General features: G+C 40.4%; 1 protein-coding gene across 5 annotated transcripts in view; it reads left to right on the forward strand.

Moving 5' to 3' along the window:
- Positions 1-8,424: 8,424 nt before the first annotated feature.
- TMEM63A (transmembrane protein 63A) overlaps positions 8,425-21,802 on the forward strand; it is a gene marked incomplete at its 5' end in the record, with an annotated part of 41,138 nt that continues 27,760 nt past the window's right edge. For all 5 annotated transcript variants that reach the window (XR_013956711.1, XR_013956712.1, XR_013956713.1 and 2 more), the window contains 10 exons: positions 8,425-8,610; positions 10,768-10,847; positions 12,381-12,444; positions 13,861-13,898; positions 15,058-15,200; positions 17,630-17,681; positions 18,815-18,923; positions 19,310-19,380; positions 20,109-20,189; positions 20,805-20,928. Coding sequence is in view for 2 of the 5 variants with exons in the window: in XM_080616709.1 (XP_080472835.1) it covers positions 8,425-8,610; positions 10,768-10,847; positions 12,381-12,444; positions 13,861-13,898; positions 15,058-15,200; positions 17,630-17,681; positions 18,815-18,923; positions 19,310-19,380; positions 20,109-20,189; positions 20,805-20,928 (948 nt within the window). The remainder of the gene's footprint in view (positions 8,611-10,767; positions 10,848-12,380; positions 12,445-13,860; positions 13,899-15,057; positions 15,201-17,629; positions 17,682-18,814; positions 18,924-19,309; positions 19,381-20,108; positions 20,190-20,804; positions 20,929-21,802) is intronic.

The raw sequence follows: 21,802 nt of genomic DNA on the forward strand, positions 1-21,802 counted from the left end.
ACCCAGACAAGACGTAGAAGAAAAGGTGTACCATGTTGTGAAGATAGGAATAGTTTGCCTAGATGCTCCCATGCAACATGGAGCATTTCTTCTGCTCTAGGGTCCATCTCAGTCCAGAAACTCCACAAAGTGACTGTGCCACCTTACAGGATGTGCTTTTAACTCCTCCCAAATCAATTCTGATCACTCACTTCATTATAATCTGGTATATAATCTGGATATATAAACATCTGCTTTACTGAATCTGGGTATCTAAACATCTACTTTACTGAATCTGTACAGAGTATCAATAGGAAGGGAGAGCTGAAAAGGTTTGGTTTTTTTCCTGTTCTGTCCCTGAGTCAGAATAATGACCTTGAGCAAATCGCCCTGGCCAAAATTTTCAAGTCCATATTTAGACACCAAAATAAATAACCTGATTTTCAAAGGCACCAGCCAACCACAGCTTCTATAAACAAAACCCTAATCACCAGTAGACTCTAACAGTAACTGTACATACAGTATCTTAGTAAAACAAGAGATACCCCTCTTGCCATCTGTTACTGCTTACGTAGAGGGAAGAAAGTTCTCCATTGGTCCACAGATCATCCATGTCTTTAAGCTCAGCTTGCAGTGACTACATTACTTTTTTACACAGATCAGGCCACCTTTATACCCTCTGCAACCGTTTGAGAAGATGGAACAGAAAGAAAAACAAGTGATTCAGAGAAAATAAAATCATCACAGAAAAGGAAATATGAGAAAGGATGAATGGGAGGAGGACACAAAATACTATACAAAAAGGAACAAAAGAGTGGATAGGGAGGGATGAGAATGGGAAAATCAGAAGGTATGGTGATAATATATCCAAAAGGTGACCACATGCTAAGGAACGGCTAGTATTTAGGTAACTCTATTGCTCCCCTATAGCAGAGGTCCCATGAAGTGTCCAGGGAGGACTCACATGCCTGCAGCATGCCTCGAGCGGCATGGATGCTTCAGCACCTCACCATTTCCAGCCATGCTCCAGTAAAGCCAGGCCCTGGGTGCAGGATTTTCCTTGCTGGAAAGAGCCACACTGCCTTTAGTCAAGGGTGTTTGCCATTGCAATGGCTCTTCACGGCCTCCTGCTTAAGCCACTTTGCATCCTGTCACCAATGCGCCTGGCGTACCTGGCACCTGACCCCCTGCACAGGCTCACCAGGATCCTGCTCATCCTGCCGTCATTAGTGGCACCCTGTGCTCGCCTGCTACAGCATGTATCTGCAAAGGAGCCAAGTCACTGCTGCAGTGAGAAATGTAACAGAGATCTTCTCAGCTCTTCACAAAGCCAAAATCTGAATTTAACAGATCTAAAGGCCAACACACATAAATCTACAGAGGTAATTATTGGTGCAAGCTCCTCCGTGGAACACAGAAGCTAATGAGTGTAACTCTTCTGCTGCTTTAGGTTTGCTTTGAGTGAGCCTGGGATTCAAATAAAATCAAAGCCCTTTGAAATCCTCATCTGCACTCTGAATTCCGTTCCTCTCTAAGTCTAGAAGTGGGAAGGGGGAATCCCTGCCTAAGGGAAAAAAGATTATTCATTTTAAAAGTCCTTTAAAAATAATTTAATCCAGATCTCTATTCAAATATGTAAGGAAGAAGCTCTTTACTGTGAGGGTGGTGAGGCACTGGAACAGGTTGCCCAGGGAAGTGGTGAATGCTCCACCTCTGGCAGTGTTCAAGGCCAGGTTGCACAGAGCCTTGGGTGACACGGTCTAGTGTGAGGTGTCCCTGCCCACGGCAGAGAGTTGGAACTAGATGATCTTAAGGTCCTTTCCAACCCAAACCATTCTACAAATCTATATCAAGGCTTAAGCTTTTGACACTTTAAAAGTATTGTGAATTACATTTATAAAGGTTCAAGTAATGTGTCTGATGCTGATATCTGAAGGAAAGTCAAGCCAGTGAACCAGGAAGAGCCATCACCAAAGCCTTGAAACCCAGTTCTTAAGTCTAAAAGCTGGGAATCTCACTGGACTCTTTGCAGACAGAGAGTGGATAAAGCAGACCAATCAATTTAATAACTAGTTTGCTCAGAGTGAGTAGTATTTGAAAAAAAACCTAAACCCTATTTTCCCTTTTCCAATCTTTTCTAATCAAAACCAGGATTTGAGAGGTTGGTTAACAAATATTTACTTTCAATTCAAGCTTCCAGCAAACCCTGCTGACTTCACCCTCCAATGGCTTAGACTGCAAGATCTCCCGGGGCGTTTTGTGGCTCCTGCACAAGCAATCACCCAGCTTTCTGCTCCAAAGAAAGCAGAACTCAAGGCAGGATGTTCTTAATGTCTGTCCAGGTTTGCTTTCACCCTGATACTGGTACAACGAGAGCTACTACTTATGGTTGAGACAGCCGTGGAGCACAGAGGCTCTACAGGACACCAGAGTTCTTCACTAAAACATCTGTTGTAGCCAAGAGCAAGCTGTAAGTGGTTTGTATTTTACACTGGTGACAAATACACCTGTTCCCTGATTCACCTAAATCCAATGGGTCATGCAGCCAGGTGCTGTGCTCTCCACGGGGAGAGACCACATTGTCACAGATGGTTTCTCCATCTCTCTGTCTCTCAGGGAGCTGCCTTAATTACAGTTAGTGCTATGCCACCCATACATTAACTCCCTTCAGCTTCTATACACACACAGTTAACGCATGGATAGGCATTAAGATAATAGGTATATTCAGAAAATCATGAAGTCATTCATGTTTCACATCACCTTGTCCTACTTTTGCGCCAAAGTGTGTCACATCAACAGTGGCTGCATTTCGACAAGCTAGTAATAAACCTAAAAATCAGCAAGAGATGCTCCACAGTCACAAAACAGAGGCATAAAACCTCACACCTTGTCCCGTGGTAAGGCACAGGCCTGGCTTAGCCTATGGCAAGGTTTGGCAGTGTTCATAGCTGCAGTGTTGTACAGAAGTACTCACTGGGATGCCTCTTTAGATACAACCAGGACGACCAAAACCAATGAACTCGGTGCACAAAGTAGGGACAATAATTCACCATTTCATAAATCAAACTTAAATGCAAAATATGTTGAAATAAGCTTTTTTTTTTCTCCTGCATTTTTCAGTACTATTTCTGATTGCAGTTACTTGTGCATTTTAACAAAACTCCAGTTGTTACCTTGACAAAGCTCGTGAGAAAAATCAATCATGCTCAAGCATCAATACCAGCACCCCAATCACCATTTCCTATCTGACACAAAATGTAAAAGAAAAGCAAGACAAATTTCTATCATATATTGATAGCTATAGTCAGTTAAATATTTTGTAAAATAATGAATTCTCTTACTAGAAATACATTCCAACTTCAATGCAAGGCTATTTCTACCTTGAATATCAACATGTTATCTATGAATGTGAAGCAGCACTATAAAAATAATAAGTATAGCGAGAAATCAAGTGTAAATTGTTAATTTAAATCAACACTGCTACTTGCTGATTTGTATTATGATTATAGTTCATTTAAATCTGTATATCTGTCTAGATTTTATTATTGGTTTGTTTTTATTAGACATATGTTAATGCTCAGGCCTTTCAAAGGAAGACTCCTTAATGCCCACACCAAATCCTTTGGTATATCAAGGCTTGTAAACAGATTGCTAGATGAAGGAGAAAAAGCTAGCAAAGGGCTGCCAGGCTAGAAGCCTGAATTAAACCCATTAAGATATATTTGAATAGGCAGATAAGTAAGGAGCAGCAATTTGGGCTGAGGAGTTTCTTCAGAGAGAAGAAACCACAGTGAGAGTTGCCACGCATGGTAAAGAATCAGGCCACCTGCTACTCACGTCCACAGACTATTGATGTCCTGTTGGGAGTTCACCCATCAAGGAAAATCCTGCTGTGATAAATCAAACTAAAGTGACAGAGTGTCTTTAGACATAAGGTCATTTAATAAAGCAAGGGAAGAGTCACGCATGTAAGTGTAAACACCCAGCACACTTGTTCAGCTTGGTGCTAAAGAGCTGTTGAAGTGAATACGGAACATGCAAAATACAAGAAAGATGGAAGAATTTGAAATTGTTGGCCTGCTCCCCAGGTGCTGAGGCTGGATTTCCATCTGCTCGAGCAACATAATGAAACGTTTGCTAACTAATGACAGTATGTGGCTTTTGTCACCAAAAGAACAGACAGTGGTAAACAAAACCCTATTTACAAGAGGTAGGGAAGAGGGAAATGTGACTCTGCTGTTGAAATTAGAGATAAACAAAATCACACCACTTAGCTAAAGAGCCTGTCTAGACAGAGGAAGAAAAAAAAGCCCAAATGACAAAAGCCTGATGTTACTCTTGTGAGAAAGAGGGGAAAATGATTTTGTAGCCAGGCAAAAGTCTTCAGAATGCAGAACATCAAGACTATAATGGCAAGATCACTGAATATCACCCATTTTATACTACAAAGGAAGATAATCTAGCCAGAGCAAGGCCTTCTTAATTTTGAAAAATAAGGCAAGAATCAAAAGTACAAACAGCAAAGGAAATCGGTGAGAAAATGAACCCAAAGGATTTTGGTCTTAGCAATGTAAGAGCTGCGAGCATACACCGAGGCTTCACCTATGTAGTAGGTCTACTCTGCTGCAGCTACCTCGGTAAAACTTTATTTAAAAGAAAGCAATTATAACTAATCCACTTTGAATTTCTGTTTTAAAATACACTGTCCACATGAAGAGTTACTCCAGAAAAGCCAAGGTGGAGTAATTACTACACTCATGACAAACAACTTTAGCACCAACACATCCCTAAGCACAGAGTGCATTTTAAAGCTAAAAAAATTAACATCATCCAACAACAGTGGAATTTCTTTATTCCAGCAGTGAATCTGAACCACTCTGCTTCGAGCTGGAACTTTCATGGCATTTTCTAACTAACAGTGTAAAATCACAGGTTATCTACAATGCAGCTGCTAGATAAATTACAGAATTATATCACAGAATCATAGAATAGTTAGGGTTGGAAAGGACCTTAAGATCATCTAGTTCCAACCCCCCCGCCATGGGCAGGGACACCTCACACTAAACCATGCCACCTTAAAATGTCTCTCAGTTACTGCAGGTAAATAGTACTCTTCCTCTTCTGTGGACGGACTGAGGGAAGGCAGATAACACGTACAGCCAAATGCTGCTCTCCATTGAACAGCCATACCTGAAAAGTGAAACAAGAATTTGACAGAGCGAAACAATTGTGGATTAATAAAATGGCAGGGATCAGAACAGCACGTATGCATTCAGGGCCCTAAGTAATATAGTTTGAATAGACAGGAACATAGAGAGTTGAAAGTGGAGAGGCACGGGCAGGACTGTCAACTGGAGGAGATACTGGCTTATTGGCAGCTGGGATGCTCAGTTCTTAAGCATCCAGCATTCCAAGTGTGGCCTGACTTCTTCATCTCTGCTGGCAGAGATGCCTCGATTCCCAGCATCCTGTGGGAATTTCATCCCCGATCTGTCACGGGCACATTAAGTTAAAACTCCCTGGGTTTTGTTTTTTCCAATTTACAACATTGGAATGCTATTTCTCAGTATAGGTGTGTGGAGACAAAAGGCTTCAAATATATTGTGGAACAGTCATGTTACTATTATAACTTAATCTCTTTCAGAGTTACCTTAGTGTATGGGCTGCTCCATTTGTACCTGCACGCTTGTCCACTTCACCAGATTGGGAACTGTGAAGTCTCTCTTGAAATCTCACCTATCTTCTTTCTTTCTTTCTTTCTTTCTTATTTTTCTATAAAAAGCTCTGTTTGGGTCTAGGTTTTTTTTTCTTAGCCATGAACATCGGAAATAACTGTTGTAAACTATTGTAGATGCAATTTCAACGTTGTTTCATGAAGAGAATGCTTGGCTCAAGCTGTTCATGGCAGGAGCTGGGAACTAGATGATCTTAAGGTCCCTTCCAACTCAAACCAGTCTGTGATTCTATGCTTCAAAGGCAGGTTCTTTGGCATACACAGGCCTCTAGCCTGAAGCTCTTGCTTGTGGTATGGGGAATAAACCCAGCTCTCACCACCGCTCCGGGTGTCTGAAACGAAACTGCTGACTGAAGTCGGGGGATCTCATCTGCCCGCTGCCATACAATGTTGGTGATAGATGAAATGGAACACGAAAAACGACACCAACTCGCCCCCGGTTATTTTACTACGTGATCCCTTCCCTGAGGAGAACACTCCAGAGTCTGGAAAAGAAGACTAGAGAAGAACAACCATGCCGCCCTACGAATACAGCTGCCTGTGGGCCGTGAAGGAAGACAGGAGGCGGGCGAACAATGGCCGCCGCCCCGACCCGCCACGCATGCGCGGCTCCCGGGACTTGTTGCTGAAGCTCGTAACTTCGGGGTTGGGACGGGTGTTCTGGTGTTGCGCCCCGTGTGGTGACGAGACGGGAGGGAAAGGGAACGGAGAGGCTGCGGCTTCCGCGGTGCAGGTAAGGGAGGGCGGGAGCAGCGCTGCCGGTGGCAGCCCTTGTCAGCTGCGCTGTGCGGGCACCGGCCGGACAGAGGCTACGTGAGGTGGCTGCGGGTAAGGGATAGGGCTGAGGTGAGCCCTGACGGGCGGCCAGTGCGGCCGAGCTGCGCACTCCTCTCCGCCCGGCCCTCCTGAGGGAACCGGCCTTTTCCCTGGGTCGCCTCCCCCTTCCTTCGTCAGTGCCCGCAGGGGACCCTCGGCGGGCTCGGGGCGGGGAGCGGGCGGCCCTGGCGGCGTCCCCTCCCTGTGGGGCGGGGGCTGCTACCCCATGCTCGTTGGCCTGAGACGAGCAAGGAGCTGAGGGGTTGGGTCGCTGCGGGTTTTCCGTGTGCCGCCCGGGAAACGGGCCTTGACACCCCAATTTCGCACCCTCCCCGGGCCGCAGACACTGTCAGGGTCCCAGCCTGGAGAAAAAAGGTGGTTTCTCGTTTATGGAGCCCGCAGCGGTGCTCGCCTTGCCTCGAAAGGTGGCCAAGTGCCTCTTACTGGGTTGCTGCAGCACAAATCCACCCGTGGCAGGTCTTGCCGTTCTCTTTATCTTGCTGACAGCCGGCTTACTTAAAAATAATAGCTTTTACGAACTGGAAACTGTGTCTGATAAGATACGTGTGTTACGTGAAACTTAATGTGCTGTCTGTGCAGTTGTGGTGAAGGTTTCAGACCTATGTTCAATAGTGCCTTCTCTTTTGTCAGCACTCAATTTGCATCCTTAGAAAGCAAGTATAGATTCCCGGCACACATTGGTTTGTTTATATGTTTCCCTGTGATGAAACGTGTCAGTTGGGACAGGATTTCTTTCCCACCATGTCACACAGTCCAGTGTTTAGTAAAAGCTGGTTTGGAAGGAGTATTCTCCATGCTGATTTCCTGCTGTTTAAAGGGAGAACTTGCAGTTATAAATAATCTCGGTTTGGTTTTGTTTTCAGCATCCAGAATAGTGCTGTCATCAGACACGTGCATTCCTCTTTACAGAGGCATGGTATCCCAAAAGCAGTGTCCCTGGACCTGCGTGATGAGTGCCTTATTTGCATTCAAAGGATAGTTTTTTTGAGTATGATTTCTTCATGAATTTGTCAGTCAGAAGGGTGCTATGCATGAAACATGCTTTGGTCCAGACTACATTGGAGCCATCAGGTTAGTAAGATACAAGAAAAGAAATGCTTGAAGTGGAAAGCCCCAAAATAAGTGAGCAGTTGCCTGCACTAATAAAAAGACATTTGTATCAGCAGCCAAATCTTGTTCATTCTTTTATGTTACCACGTTATCTGAGCAGGTCAGTTGACTAAAATGAGGTAGATGGCTGTTCTCTTAGAAGTATTCTTTGTTCTTTTGTGTTCGTGGTGCACTGTGCTGTTCTTTCAGTTAAATACTATTAACAAAGGAAAATCACACAGTATCCTAACAGCAGAGATGAATGTGTAGTAGTTCTTTTCTGTGGAATTAGTGGGAAATTAGTTAATAATCTCAAGGTCTTGACATTTTTTAATACAAAGTTCACAAGCTGGTATATTCAACACATGCTCATCAACTAGGAGCAAAATCTTCAACTGCCACTATTGGGATATCTGATGCCCCATGTTACTCTTAAAATCAGAACCCAAGCAGGGCTAAGTAGTTTGATATTAGAGCTTACAAGACAGAGAAGTTTGGTTTGTGTAGGTCTTTAATCGTCTTCCTCAGGCGTGTGTACAGAACATGGTTGGTTGGATGCCTGGAACTCTCACTGGGCCCTGCTAGTAACTGAGGCTGTCAGTTATTGTGAAATAGTTTACAGGTGAAGGGGAAAGTTTGTCAAATATAACTTCTTTTCCAAAGTAGTTTTCAGGTTGAATCTTTCTGCTTTTTTTATACTTGCAATATTAGTATATATCACAAATACCAGGCAGGCTTTTCACATGGTTGTTTCTCTTTTCTGTTTTTTTTAAAGGAAACACAAAATGAACCCTTTCTTTTTTCTGGGTTTTGGACATTCTCATCTAGTCTACTTCTGGAATAGAAGTCTACCTTTCAACTCAACAAATGAGACATACTGCTATAGCACTGCCCAGGGCAGCACAGTGCTCCAAGGTGTAACTTTTGGTGGAATCCCAACTGTCCTGCTGCTTGATGTAACCTTCTTTTTTGTAAGTCCAGTTTCTGTTTCTTGTATTGAAAATATCTCTGGCCTTCTCAGAAGTGAAGTTCTTCAAAAATCTCTTATTTATCAGGAAATTTGTTTCTGAGCATCTTCAACATAAGAAATGTGCTAAGGCCATCCTGGGAACCTCAAAACACTTTAACAAGCATTGATACAGGATCCCATATACGTGAGATGACTGTGTCACTGAATGTTGGATATGTAGATGAGAGAGAGGGCCTGTATGTGGATTCATGGTAAGCTTTATAGTGGTAGCTCAAAGTCCTATGTTTTGTCTTAACTGCAGCAACATTTTTTCCTTACTCTGGGTTTAAGTAGTAGGTACCTTTTCAGGAAGGGAACATCATTAATAACTTGATTGGTTTTCCAAAGGGAATACTATATGGAAAATTGGTCATTTCACGAACTTCTTAAACATTAGATTTTATGAAGCTGTTAAGGAAATAATGTTCTGATCAGCTCAGTTCTGACAAAAGGAGGATTAGTTGCTGCTCTGGAGGCTCCAGGACAGGCCTGAGACTCCAAAAAAACTTAGTTATTTCTGTGATCTACGTGGTCTTAAGCCACATGAAAAAGCTGTAGACCTCCAAATTAGCCTGATAAGTGAGGTTTGTGGTAGTAAAATGAGACTGAAGGGATGACATAGTTCCTGAGTTCTAGAAAACCTCTGTGGAGAAACAAAAACCTACCTGTTTAAGATCAGAGCTGGTAGTTCTGTGGGAATGTAGAGTATGTTCTTAACAGTCATGGAGTAGCATTAAGTGTTACTTATCTGATGTATTCAGCATGCTACCATAAATCCATTTTTGGAGGATGTACAGTATTTACTGCTCTGTATGACTGATGGCACAGCATTTAGTAAGATTTAGTTGGAGTGTTTGGGAGAACTTTAATTTTTAAGCTGTGGTTCATTTTTAAGATACTGAGTCTCTGCTTTTGAGTTCCTTGCTGTTGAACTCTCCTATCAAACAGCATTATGTAGTTAGATGCAGTGTAGAAGGCTTCTCTCTTCTTCAAGTGCCAAATACTGCAATTTATTGAGCAACTCCTGTATTCCTGTTTTCATGACATGTTTACTGCAGATCCCCTCAGTAACTGTCAGTAGATGGGTTTCTGAATATTATTTCTAGGCTGGTTTCCTAAGGAAGTGAGGTTTATATATTACATTCTCTTCCCATTTTTGCATGTCAGTTCCTCCTAATAACCATAAAACATGTTACGCAATTTCAGCCAAAGTTGTCAAAGAGACTTTCCTGCTTATATTAAGCTTAATGGGAAGTTGAAGAAGGAAGATTTAAATTAATAATCCTTGTTGGGGGGAAGGCTTTTATACGAAGATTATATTTATTGTGAAATGTGGAAATTAGCTGTGTAATCTTGACGCATATCCCAGCTAGCTAGTCGATGTTTGCATAGATCCAGGTAAGTTACACCACTTTCTAGCCAAACAGGTATGGGATGTAGGAGGGGCTGGAAGGTGAGGGTGTATGCTGCATATGCATAGAAAACAGGCCTTGTTACTTCTGTTTCATTGCTTCAGTGTACAAAGCAACTTATTTTTAAAGAAAGAAATGCATCTGTGAAATACTGTGTTTGGTTTATTTCTTCTTGTGTTCTTGTCATCTTTTAAAAAATAAAAATACAGGGGGAAGGTAAAAAAATACATTGCAGAGATCAAATACAAGTTTCTGGGGTTTATGAGTTGCAATAATACATTACTTTTTTAGGGATAAAAATAAGTCACATACTTGAGAAAGTAGCTGAAGCCCCTGCAGCCTGTTTACATCGCTGTCTTGCATCATAGTTCTGGTCATTAAGTTTTGAATGTGTGAAGGTGTATTTATGAAAGTTCTGACTTCCTCTCAAGTACTGCTTGCTTCTTTTCCTATCACCAACCTTCATACATTTGCAGTTCAGAAGTACTTTTCCATGCAGTTCTCCTCTATAATTTAAAAGGGGAAGGTGGGTGTTCTTGTCCTTTGGTCCCAGTGTTCTTTGTAGCACGGCCACCATTGGGTTGGTTAGCATATGACAGTTGGTTTAGGAGCCAGGACAGCATTTTTTGACAGTTCCTACACACCTAAAAACAATTATTATGAAGTGGAAAAATTGATATTCAAAGATTTTTATTTTTCTTTTCTAGGTTTTAATATTACTGTTTTCTGTTATAAGAAAGAGATTCTGGGACTACGGTCGTGTTGCTCTGGTGTCAGAAGCTGAAAGGTAAAAAAGATAGGCAATCAGACTGATTTGTTGAAACTGGGGAATGTAGAAGTAAGTACAGTAAATATGGTTTAAATGAAGTGCGTTTGTATCAGATATGGCTGGAACCACATGCACATAATTGTTAGAAATGTCCTTGTGCTGATTTGTGTGAAATAGGCCCCACTCAAAGTTACTCTTTGTGGTTTCAGTAATAGAGTTGTGTGTTTGGCATCATCATAAATTTCATTTTACAGTTGTGGGTTGAGGAAGTGGAGGTAAGAAAATAGGCTGCTTGTCTGCTAACATGTCACATACCCACATGTTGATGTTTTAATGGTGTTTCTGTGATAGAAGGATATTGACTATTTTGTTTATCTTGGCTCAAGCCCAATATCTTCCCAGAGCTCCCTATGTAGCCTGTGCTATAAAATTTCTGAAGAGTTTTAAAATACAGAAATATATGCTTGCAGGTTTCTGGAATTCTTTGCTGATTTTCAGTAATACTGTAAATAAGCTTTTGATTATTTATTTTTAAATGTTATTTTTGCAGGATGATGTCTTAGGGTGTTTAAAAGCTAGCTGTCTGTTTATGAAGTGGGTGAACTTTAACAGCAAGCCTCTTCCTGGTATTAGTGGTGTAGCTAAGTTGTAAATTCACAACTAAACATCGGGAAAAAACTCAGAATGTGGTTTTAGGTGTAGTCCATTACAGTTGTGAAATAAAGATGGTGGGGACTAAAAAGGAATGGCAATAACTGAGATGGCTTCAATCCAGGTAGCTCAGTCAGCAGGAATGAAGATGATCTGGTATGGGCTTCCATGTGGTCTGTAAAGGCCTGCATGGGACAAACAGATCCTTGAGCAGTCAGGCATCCAAGAGCCTATGTTACTGTCTCTGCTGGACTGTGATTTGAGCCACTAGGTCAAAATTATCACAGATACACCTATGAATACACTCCATTTTAACATGTATTGTCCTGTAATTATGAGCATATCACCATTGCCACATTTCTGGTTAGCAACAACTGAAAACAGGTACTCTGCTGTTTTTGAGGGCTACAGAGTCTAGCCTTGCTGCAGGACTTGGTTTGTGTGAGGAGGTGGCTTGGCAGGTAAGAGATTTAATTGTGTGGAGAAGTTCTGAGTGGTGGCTATAAGATGAAGGAAGAAAGGTGGAGGGAAAAGAGGTGATGTGTTGTAATGAGGAATATCTGAACAGGAAGCTAGCTTGCAAATCTGATCCTTGCCAGGCTTCCAAACCTGTGTTACGTTCTTCTATCTTACTGTGGTTTTAATAGCCCAATAAAACATTATTTTCTTTCCAGTTCAATTATATGCTCTCATATCAGGAGCTCACATCCTCCCTTTTCAAGATCAGACATAGCACACATTTCTGTAATTAAGCATATGCTGCAAGGTGAAAACCACAGCTGTGAAATACAGTGAAAGTGTTTTTGTAGTTACTTCAGAATTGTTAAAGTTGAAATAATTCTATGGAATTCCATCATCTGTTATTAAAGATGGTTAAAAGCAGCATTTAATGTATTGTAGTGAATCAAGATACAACAGATTGTCAACATCTTCATCAGTACCTGAAGATCTTGAATATGATAAGGTAAGTATTGTAGAATTTTGAAATGTTTTTTCAAATATAAGCTGTTTAATGGTATCTCTTGTAATTTGCCATTCCACCTAGCCCAATGAACCAGTCATTAAACTGGAAGGCCATCTATATGCAAAAAAAAAGTAATGCATTGTTTACTGTGTTTTTACAGGACCATATGTAATTTATTTCTGTTTCCTGACTATCCCTATATCATAAACCGGTATCTTACGTCATTGTTTTTAAGTATCTTTATTATTATTATTATAATAATAATTATTATTTCAAAGGGTGTCTAGTAAATATTTTATACTTAACAGCTCAAAAAGTTGTATTATTGCAAATAATACCCAGCTGGTCTTTATAACACATTGTTTTCCTCACAACATTGAGGAAACTGGATTGCAAATGTCAGGCCAGTAATAGTGCTATATACTCTTAATATTAAGGCTGGTTTGGAGTGGAAGATAGTTTTGTGGCCAGACTTTTAATTGGTTCCCTCCTTGGTCTCTCTGGAGTCTTTGAGTTCATGTACCTCTGTCATTGTGTGTTGCAGCTTCAGAGTGAACCATGCAAGTGTTGTGCAATTGTGGCAGCCTGTTTTAACCTTTTATATATGCATCGACTTAATATCTAGCTTTGCAACTAAATAACTGCGTGAGCATCAAAAGCACACTGGTGTTTGATCAGGGTTGCTCTGCTGTTTGTATAGTTTTCTTCATCTTTTGAAAAACCCTAAAGCAACTTTGTCACTGAAGCTGTTGAATAAAAATGTCTCTTTACTTGGCTCCTATTAGCTTGAAAGAAGAGGTCTTTTGAGAGAGAAGGTTTTGGGTGTTCTTGGAACTGTACTGCAACATTCAGTGAGTTGTGGTCTCTGCTGTACAGTTTCAGAGGAGGTTTTGTAAACGTATATGCGAAGCCTTTCTGCTAATGTCATCACAGCATTGTTTCTAACTGCTTTTTAACTCATTAACTTGTATTAGACTCTCATGGAGTTTATCCTTAAAATTGGAGAGTATCTGGAAATGGTTTTGGAAAAGATAATCACCTTCCCTGCTCTAAAACAATCCATTAAAAATAAATCCTTAGAAGCCTCATCTTGACTTCCATTCACTAGGATTCGGGCATGCTTGTATAAATTTAAGAAGCCCAAGTGATAAACATGTAGGTAATGAGAAAAAGAACAAGAAACAAAACAACAACCCTTAAATACTCTCTGAAAACACACATATGAAGTACCCTGTGAAAAATACGTAGGCTATTAGGTATTTTTTCTATATGTTTCTAAATGATGACTTTGGAGCAACTGACTGCCAGGTTTTTAGCTAAGAGGTTGACTTAATGGAAACACTTCTCTTAATTGTATAGATTAGAGACTATGTTTTTTGTATGTTAGTTCCTAAAAACTTCCGTCTTGATTTATAGGGGTTTTGTTCTTGGATGACAGCTGCTTTTCGGATGCGGTAAGTATATGAAACAGAAATAGTGAGCTGTGCTGTGCTTTGCTCTTTTTAATTAAAAAAGGGGGGTTGAGTTCGAAAATGGTTTGGGGTGGGTTTTTTTTGAGTAGATAGGATTTAATGCAAACAGTGATACAGGTGCCTCTGGTGGACTAGCAAAAAGAATATAAAAACACAGCTAATGGGAATACTTCTTCAGAATGCAGTCGTCCTCCTGACAGCCTAAGAACTTCCTGATCTTGTGACAGTGTGTGAATCTATGGCATTTATATGGATTTTGAGCTGATAACTAGGCTCTAGGCTTTCACTCTTCAAAGAGTACTGTGTGGGTGTTCCCCTGTTTGAAGCTTGCAGGGCCTCAGGCAGCAAGTGGGGTTTCCCTGCAAGGGTTTCTGTGGAGAATTGGTGGTTTGGTTGAGGCTGGAAGTGACTGACGAGGAAAAACCCATCCCATTTTTTCCCAGAAACTGAGCATTAGGCATGTAATGTTCTTTCTTTATGTCTCTTAGGGTTTAGTAAATCATGATTTTAAAAAATCAATTTCCAGCTTGGGTACATTGGAACAAGGAGTGGAGATTGAGGCTGTCTTTCTCCATTTTTGCTAGTTCAGTTCCTTCCTTTTCCGAGAATTCCTACTTTAATGATCTGTCCTGCTGAAAAAGGGTAGATGATGAGAGTTCTTTCTGAAGCCTATTCATATCTTCTGTTAATTGGGTGTTATAAGAGTAAGGTGATTGTATAGTAATTTTCCTCATGGGGAGCCTTTATGGAGACAAATGAACACCCATCGCAGTGTGATCTTAAATTTTGAGAGCTAGATGTTCAACCTTGTGACTGTCATAAAGCAAGAGTTCACCACAAATGACTTTGTCCTCTTTCAGGCTGATAAAAAAGACCTTGGATTTATATTTGCTTTTCAGATTACTTGTTTCCATCTTAAATTCCCTCATGTTAATTTTTGGGTAGTGATACTGCACAAGGAAAAAAACACTTTTGGAAGTTAAATTTCTACGTGAAAGAACACAACCATGTTGAAAACTGATAGGGATTGATGGAGATGTCACTGGGTAGACTAAGAAAGCACTATATGTTCAGAAACTATCCCCTAGAACCTTAAAGATACCAAGTAGACTGATCATGTGCTTTTCTGTCTGTGATGCAGTGATGATGAGATCCATGAGAGATGTGGTGAAGATGCCATACATTACCTTGCCTTCCAGCGGCACATCATCTGTTTGTTGATTGCTGTCAGCATTTTGTCTGTGTGTGTCATACTACCTGTCAACCTGTCGGGTGATCTACTTGGTAAGAAGTTTTATTTTGTATTCTGAAAAGAATTTTGTGGTTTATACAATTGTAAAAGCTTTTAGATGGCAAACCACATGCAGACATGGACAACTAGACCTAGAAGGCTCAAGTCAGGATTAACTTTACCTGTGCCCTCTTAACTGGTGTTTATCTAGGCACTCCTTAGGATTTTTATTGGTGGTGATTGCCAATGGAAACTGACTTCCCAGCTGAGAAATCTTTTTCTGGTGTCCAGTCTGAATCTCTTGCTGCAATTTAAGATCATTATTTTTTGACCTGTCACTGGGGAGAATAGCTTATTCATTTCTTCTTTGAATGTCCTTTAAACTGCTTAAGGATCATGAATTCATCATCTTCTTGATAAATCAGACCAGTTAATTTGGTCATTAATGAGAAATATTTTCCATTTGGCTGCTCGTAAGATCAATGAAACAATCATCCATCCTATGAAATTTTTTAGATCTAGCTAGGCTGTGTCCCATTGCTCCTTTCTGTCTTGGTTTGCAGCCCAAAACTGGATAAATTTTCTTGCTGAGACTAAGTCAGTGCTGATGAGACAAAGATTTATTTCCTGTTTCTTGCTATCTAATCGTGGTTATGTCTTCAAATGTGACACCTCTTTGCATTATAAACTCACACTCAACAAATACAGTTTATGTGTCCTCTAGTCTGCCATTCAGGTTGCTAATGAGACTACTGGTGGACAGAATGCTGTTAAACATTTAAACTTTGTTAAACATGTTAACTCTGTTTAAACATTCTTCCGTTTTTTTTATAATGAGCTCTTACAAGCCCATTAAGACAGCTTTGGTATGAATCTGCCTATTTTGACTGTCTTGTCAAGATCATGTTTGCAGAGTTGTTCATAATTAATCATCTTGGTGAACAGTGATGCAAAGAAAAAGCACTAATTCATTTGGTTTTCCCAGGGGTTCTCAAGCAGAGTGCTTACTTGCAACCACAACAGTTGCATCTTATTTTTTGTACTGATCTTGCTGACCTTTGTCTCTATAATTTACTCTCTTCTATTTTTCTTTATAATGTGTCTTAGTTCTTGGTTTTGGTTTACTTCTACCTGTGTTTTAAAGAGCTTTGTGACTTAGCCCTCATCTGTAATGGAATATTTAGTACCTATGCCTTTAATACTCTTTCTTTGTGGAACTGCCATCTCTGACTTCCTTTTTATAAGCTCTTTCTTATCAATTTCCTGTTTATATTGAGATCTGCCTTCTTAAAGACCGTTGCTGAGTTGGTTTGGTTTTGGGTTGGTTTTTTTTTTTCTTCTTTGAATTTTATTTCTCTTTTCGTTCTTTCAAAGAACACTTTATCACTTCACAGTCACTTCTCCTTCCTTGCTTTACATCTCTGTGTTGTCAGCCTAGTTGTAGAGAATCAAATGCAACATGGCTCATGCCCTAGTTGCTGTCTTATGTCATTTGTAAAGAGGGAAATGCCACTGCCCTCAAAGAACTTATAGGGTGTAGTTCTCTCTTCTGGTTTAGTTTCTGCCTGTACGTTTACACCAAAATAGATTTTGTAATACACATAAATTTGTGTGCACTGTCATTCTCTAACTACAATTTGTAAAAGTTGTAGTATTTTGGATACCAGTAGATGCTCTCTGTTAATTCAAATGGCAGATCGTGTCTGGCCTTCTAAAGCAGGATAATACAGCCTCTCTTTTCCTGCATTAACTTTTATGATGATAGGAAATACAGCTGAAAATCAAAGATGAAGTTTTAGTGTTCCTCCCCTTCTTCCTCCCCTTCCACCATATGTTGATTTTGTGCATTTGCAGTTTCTTTCTGTTGTGATGACTTGCAATGTGGCTCAACAGACTGTGCTAAAAGAGTGTTTAGTTTTCCAGATACACTTAGCTCTTTTTCCTTTGTGAACATGTACTCAATTTCCACTCACATTATCGTTTTCTTTAAATACTTGACAGCCTAGAGAAACAATGTCATATAAACCTTTTCCTTCTTGACCTTAGTAAGGTTATCAGTACCATTTTGTCAACACTGAATTAATGCAATTTAAAAACCTGAGATAAGAAATCAGTTAAGGTGGAATAAAAATGTGAAGGAAATATGTTCATGTCCCTGAGTAGTGTTGCTAATGGGCATGAATGGAGATTGGAGGGAGAAAGGGAGAGCCTGAAAAGATCTAGCGTTCAGGCCTTTAAAATAAACTAATCTTTCTCTTGATGGGTCGAATGTGGTATAATCCTGGGTTTTTTTTCCCAACTTTAAAATGCAATACAGTAAACCAACAGTGATTATGATTCTGCATCTTTTTAATAATGAATATGCTCAGCATTAAAAAGAAACGTATCAATATTTTTAAGAAAATAGAATAAAATCTGACTTTCTAATTTGCATGTGAATGTTGCACCAGTTAATTATGCTGCTTATTTTTGTCCTTCTTAGATAAAGATCCCTATAGTTTTGGAAGAACAACTATAGTAAACTTGCAAACTGGGTAAGTAAATCTTTCAGAGTACCTTTATGCTTACGTGTGTTTCCTGCCATAGTCTCTAACACATGAATTGATACTTGCAGGATGGCTTATGGGGTAGAATTTACTTATTCACGCTTCATCAACTGAAACTGGGATATGTTCTGCTTCAGGCTATGCAGTTACAGTGCTGATAAGAAATCTAGAGACTTGGCTCCTACTTTCTCAGCTCTTACTTGTTACACCACGTGTTTCTTTTGGCTAATGACCGGACATCTAGAAATTTCAGAAATTTCCACATTAAAAGAAACCATACTTGAGAAGAAAAATAGGAAAATAAGGCTGACAGCTTTACTAGAATGTGTAACCCATGATTTCAATTCCCATACGTTAGATTTATGTGTCTGCATCTCTCTCCCATTTGAGATCACAATTAAAATTACTTATATATGTTTTAAAACAGTCTGTAAAATAGTTGAAGTACAAAGCTGTACATTTTTTCTCTTTTATCACTTGGTCACATCCATCCATGACCCTATTTCTGATAGAGTTTCTGCCAATGCACTTTGGGGCTTTTTTAACCATATTACGAAGCCTAGTAACTGGTGGAGACTTCTTGCTTGGTTGGGTTATTTATCTGTAAAACAGGTTGCTGTATTTTAGGTTATTTGTAATTCTTAATGCTCTTGCAAAATTGAAGAGGTGTTTGCAGAGCGGAACTTCTGTAAGCTCTGAGGAAGGAGCTCTCAGAGAAGCAGAATTTAATCCCTGCATTAGGCTGTTATCAATTGGAGCGAGGATTGTGTTCGAGTTCAGTTGTGCACTCAGCACAGTAAATAATAAGGCCAATAGAAAACATTTTGGCAAATGACATGGTGTGGGCTATTGGTCATCTGAAGGACAAGGCACAAGGCAAATGCTGCCTGAAAATGTCCATGTCACAGAATTCTCTGTAAGCCTGTTATCCATAGAATAAAAAGCCAGTAACCCTAACGACTGTCCAATGCACCTGCATAGGAGTGACTGGCTACCAGTAACTAACTTTATTTTTGTGTTCAGTGAGAGGCTCTGATCTGCTTAGCATTTTGATGGCTACTTGTATCAGTTGGACAATTAGTTCTTCCTAATTCTCATATTCATAACATTTTGTCCAACAGTAATAATCTTCTTTGGCTGCACACGGTTTTTGCTGTTGTTTACCTGATTCTGACTGTTGTCTTCATGAGACATCACATGAAGTATGTCACCTATAAAGAAGAAAACATAGTAAGTTTCTCTATTGGGGTGGGAAAAAAACCATACAGCATGTTTGCAAGTGGATAATGCTAAAACCCAAAATTGCTAACATGCCTCCTGCTTGCTAGAATGTGATGTAACTGTGAAGAAACTCACTGAAAGCAAAGCTCCACTGAGTGAATTAATTGTGAAAATAAATGCAGAGAAGGGGGTTGAGGAGAGATTTGTGAAATTTTGGTGTACCCTATTGCCAGAGTAGAAGGTGGACCTGGTGCTGTCTTGAATAGATGCAGCTCCCATCAAAATCAAGATTTCCTACCTTTTTCCCCCTCTACAACACAGCTACTTGTGCTGTGTCACTGCCGCCTTTGTATGCTTGTGGTTTCTTTAAATTGGAATTGCAATCTCTCCTGCAGGTTAAGTGCACATTGTTTATAACTGGTCTTCCGAAAGATGCAAAAGAAGAGACAGTACATGGCCATTTCACGTAAGTTCATAGAATCACAGAATAGTTTGGGTTGGAAAGGACCTTAAGGCTCATCCAGTTCCAACCCCCTGCCACAGGCAGGGACGCCTTCCATTAGACCAAGTTGCTCCAAGCCCCTGGCCTTGAACACTGCCAGGGATGGGGCAGCCACAGCTTCTCTGGGCACCACCCTCACAGGGAAGAATTTCTGCCTAATGTCTAATCTAAATCTCTCCTCTCTCAGGTTAAAGCCATTCTCCGTTGTCCTGTCACTACATGCCCATGTAGAAAGTCCATGCTTCAGTAGTATCATTAGGAATAAGAGATTTAAAATCGTCCTACTAGTTTTATCTGCCCATGCAGGAATGTTTTTTTGACCATTGCAGTGTTTAAAATTCATTCTGTATTATCAGTCTTCTAAAAGCATATCTTGTAATCTTTTCTCAATTCTGTCTAAGGAATATTTCAATAAAGTTAGTCAGCTGATCTTAAAAATGAGAATCTAAGGAAGTGCTTGTGTATCCAGGCTTTCCATCCAGGCTCCCACATGGCCTTTACTTGGGAATAATGCTGCATATCTCACATTGAAGTAATTTTTAGCAACTGTCTCTTTGGAAGTCTCCCTTGTATGATACCTCATTCAGAAATGAAATGACTGATTGAGATATTGGTTAGACATCAGTGATGCTCTTCAGAACAGTTTCTTCACTGTACTTTCTTATATTTCTCCTGTACTGCTTCCTTTTCAGTGCTGCCTACCCAACTTGCACTGTGCTGGAGGTGCAGCTCTGCTATGATGTAGCCAAGCTTATTCATCTGTTCAAAAAAAGGTATTTGTTTTGTAAGGTACAGTTCAGTGTAATTTCATGAATGCTTTGCCAGTCCTTAATCAACATATACCACTAGTGCTAAGCTTGCACACACTAGAAATGAATTCTGCTCTCAAAGTTCTAGTCTGTATTTCAGTTAGATTCAGATCTGTTTTAAAGTGAGTTGTGGTGTTCAGTCAGTTTCTTGTGTGATACATTGTGTGTTGCATAAGATAAGCTTTGACTTGCTGACTTTATTTATGTGTGTATTTATTATCAGGCAGTGCAAAGTGGAAAACTCAACTATTGAATTAATAACTCAGGAGCCCTGCTTCTGTGGCAGGGGTGCTGGTCACAGAAGAGAAGAGTGTTAACTTTTGGGCTATACAAGAATAGCATTGGTCAGGCTTATTTTTTTTGGAGCCTCACCACAGATGTTGGGTGTATAATGCCATTAGACTTGAAAACAGATTATTCTAAGTAGTCAAAAATAAGGTGTATGTGAATATCTTTGGTGATTGATTAATTTGCTATCAGTCCTTGACATTACTTTCTGTCTTGGGGATTATAATCTTTTTAAGGTTGATGCTGATACTGTTTTCCTGCAAAATGTTATGAATGTATTTTTCTGTCCAGAAAACAAGCAGAAAAAAGCCTGACTTACTATGAACACTTGCATCAGAAGTATGGCAAACGGGTCCAGATCAACCCTAAGCCATGTGGTCAATTCTGCTGCTGTGAAATCAGAGGATGTGAAAGGGTAAGATCATGTTCATTTTTAATTATGGCTGGGTAGATTGTTAGAAGAGTAGAGAGTAGGTTTTGTGTGATGTCTTGTTGAGCTTCAGAAAATTCTTCATTCAGTTGTTGCAGATGCCTCATCCTTCAAGTTCTTGCACTGTACAGAAAAGGAATTCCCCCCAAATTTTGAAATGTAATCTTAGTGTAAAAATTGAAGTACAAGAAAAACTTCCTGTTTGTCTTCTCATTGTGACATGATTTGTAATTTGTGGAAGTATCATAAAATCATAGAGTGGTTTGGGTTGGAAGAAACTTTAAAGTTCATCCAGTTCCTACCTCTTGCTATGGGGGACACCTTCCACTAGACCAGGTTGTTCCAAGCCCCATGCAACCTGGCCTTGAACACTGCCAGGGATGGGGCAGCAACAGCTTCTCTGGGCACCCTGTGCCAGTGCCTCACCACCCTCATAGTAAAGAACTTCTGCCTAAGATTTCATGTCAGTCTTCCCTCTGACAGGTTAAAGCCATTCCCCCTTGTGCTGTCCCTCTCCACATTTCCTGTAGGCCCCCTTTAGGCACGGGAAGCTGCTCTAAGGTCTCCTGTTAAGGAGCCTTCTCCTCTCCAGGCTGCACAAGCCAAGCTCACTCCACCTGTCTAGAGAGCACAGTTGCTCCAGCATTCATTTCATGTTTATGGCCCTCCTCTGTTCTCGTTCCAACAGCTCCACATCCCTCTTGTGTTGGGGTCCCCAGAGCTGGATGCAGGACTGCAAGGGCGGGGGGGGGGGGAGTGTCTCACAAGAGCACAGTAGAGGGGCAGAATCACCTCCCTTGACCTGCTGCTCATGCTCCTTTTGATGCAGCCAAGGACACGGTTGACTTTCTGAGCTTTA

Source organism: Psittacula echo (assembly GCF_963264785.1).
Source record: "Psittacula echo genome assembly, chromosome: 4".
Classification (NCBI taxonomy): Eukaryota; Metazoa; Chordata; class Aves; order Psittaciformes; family Psittacidae; genus Psittacula; species Psittacula echo.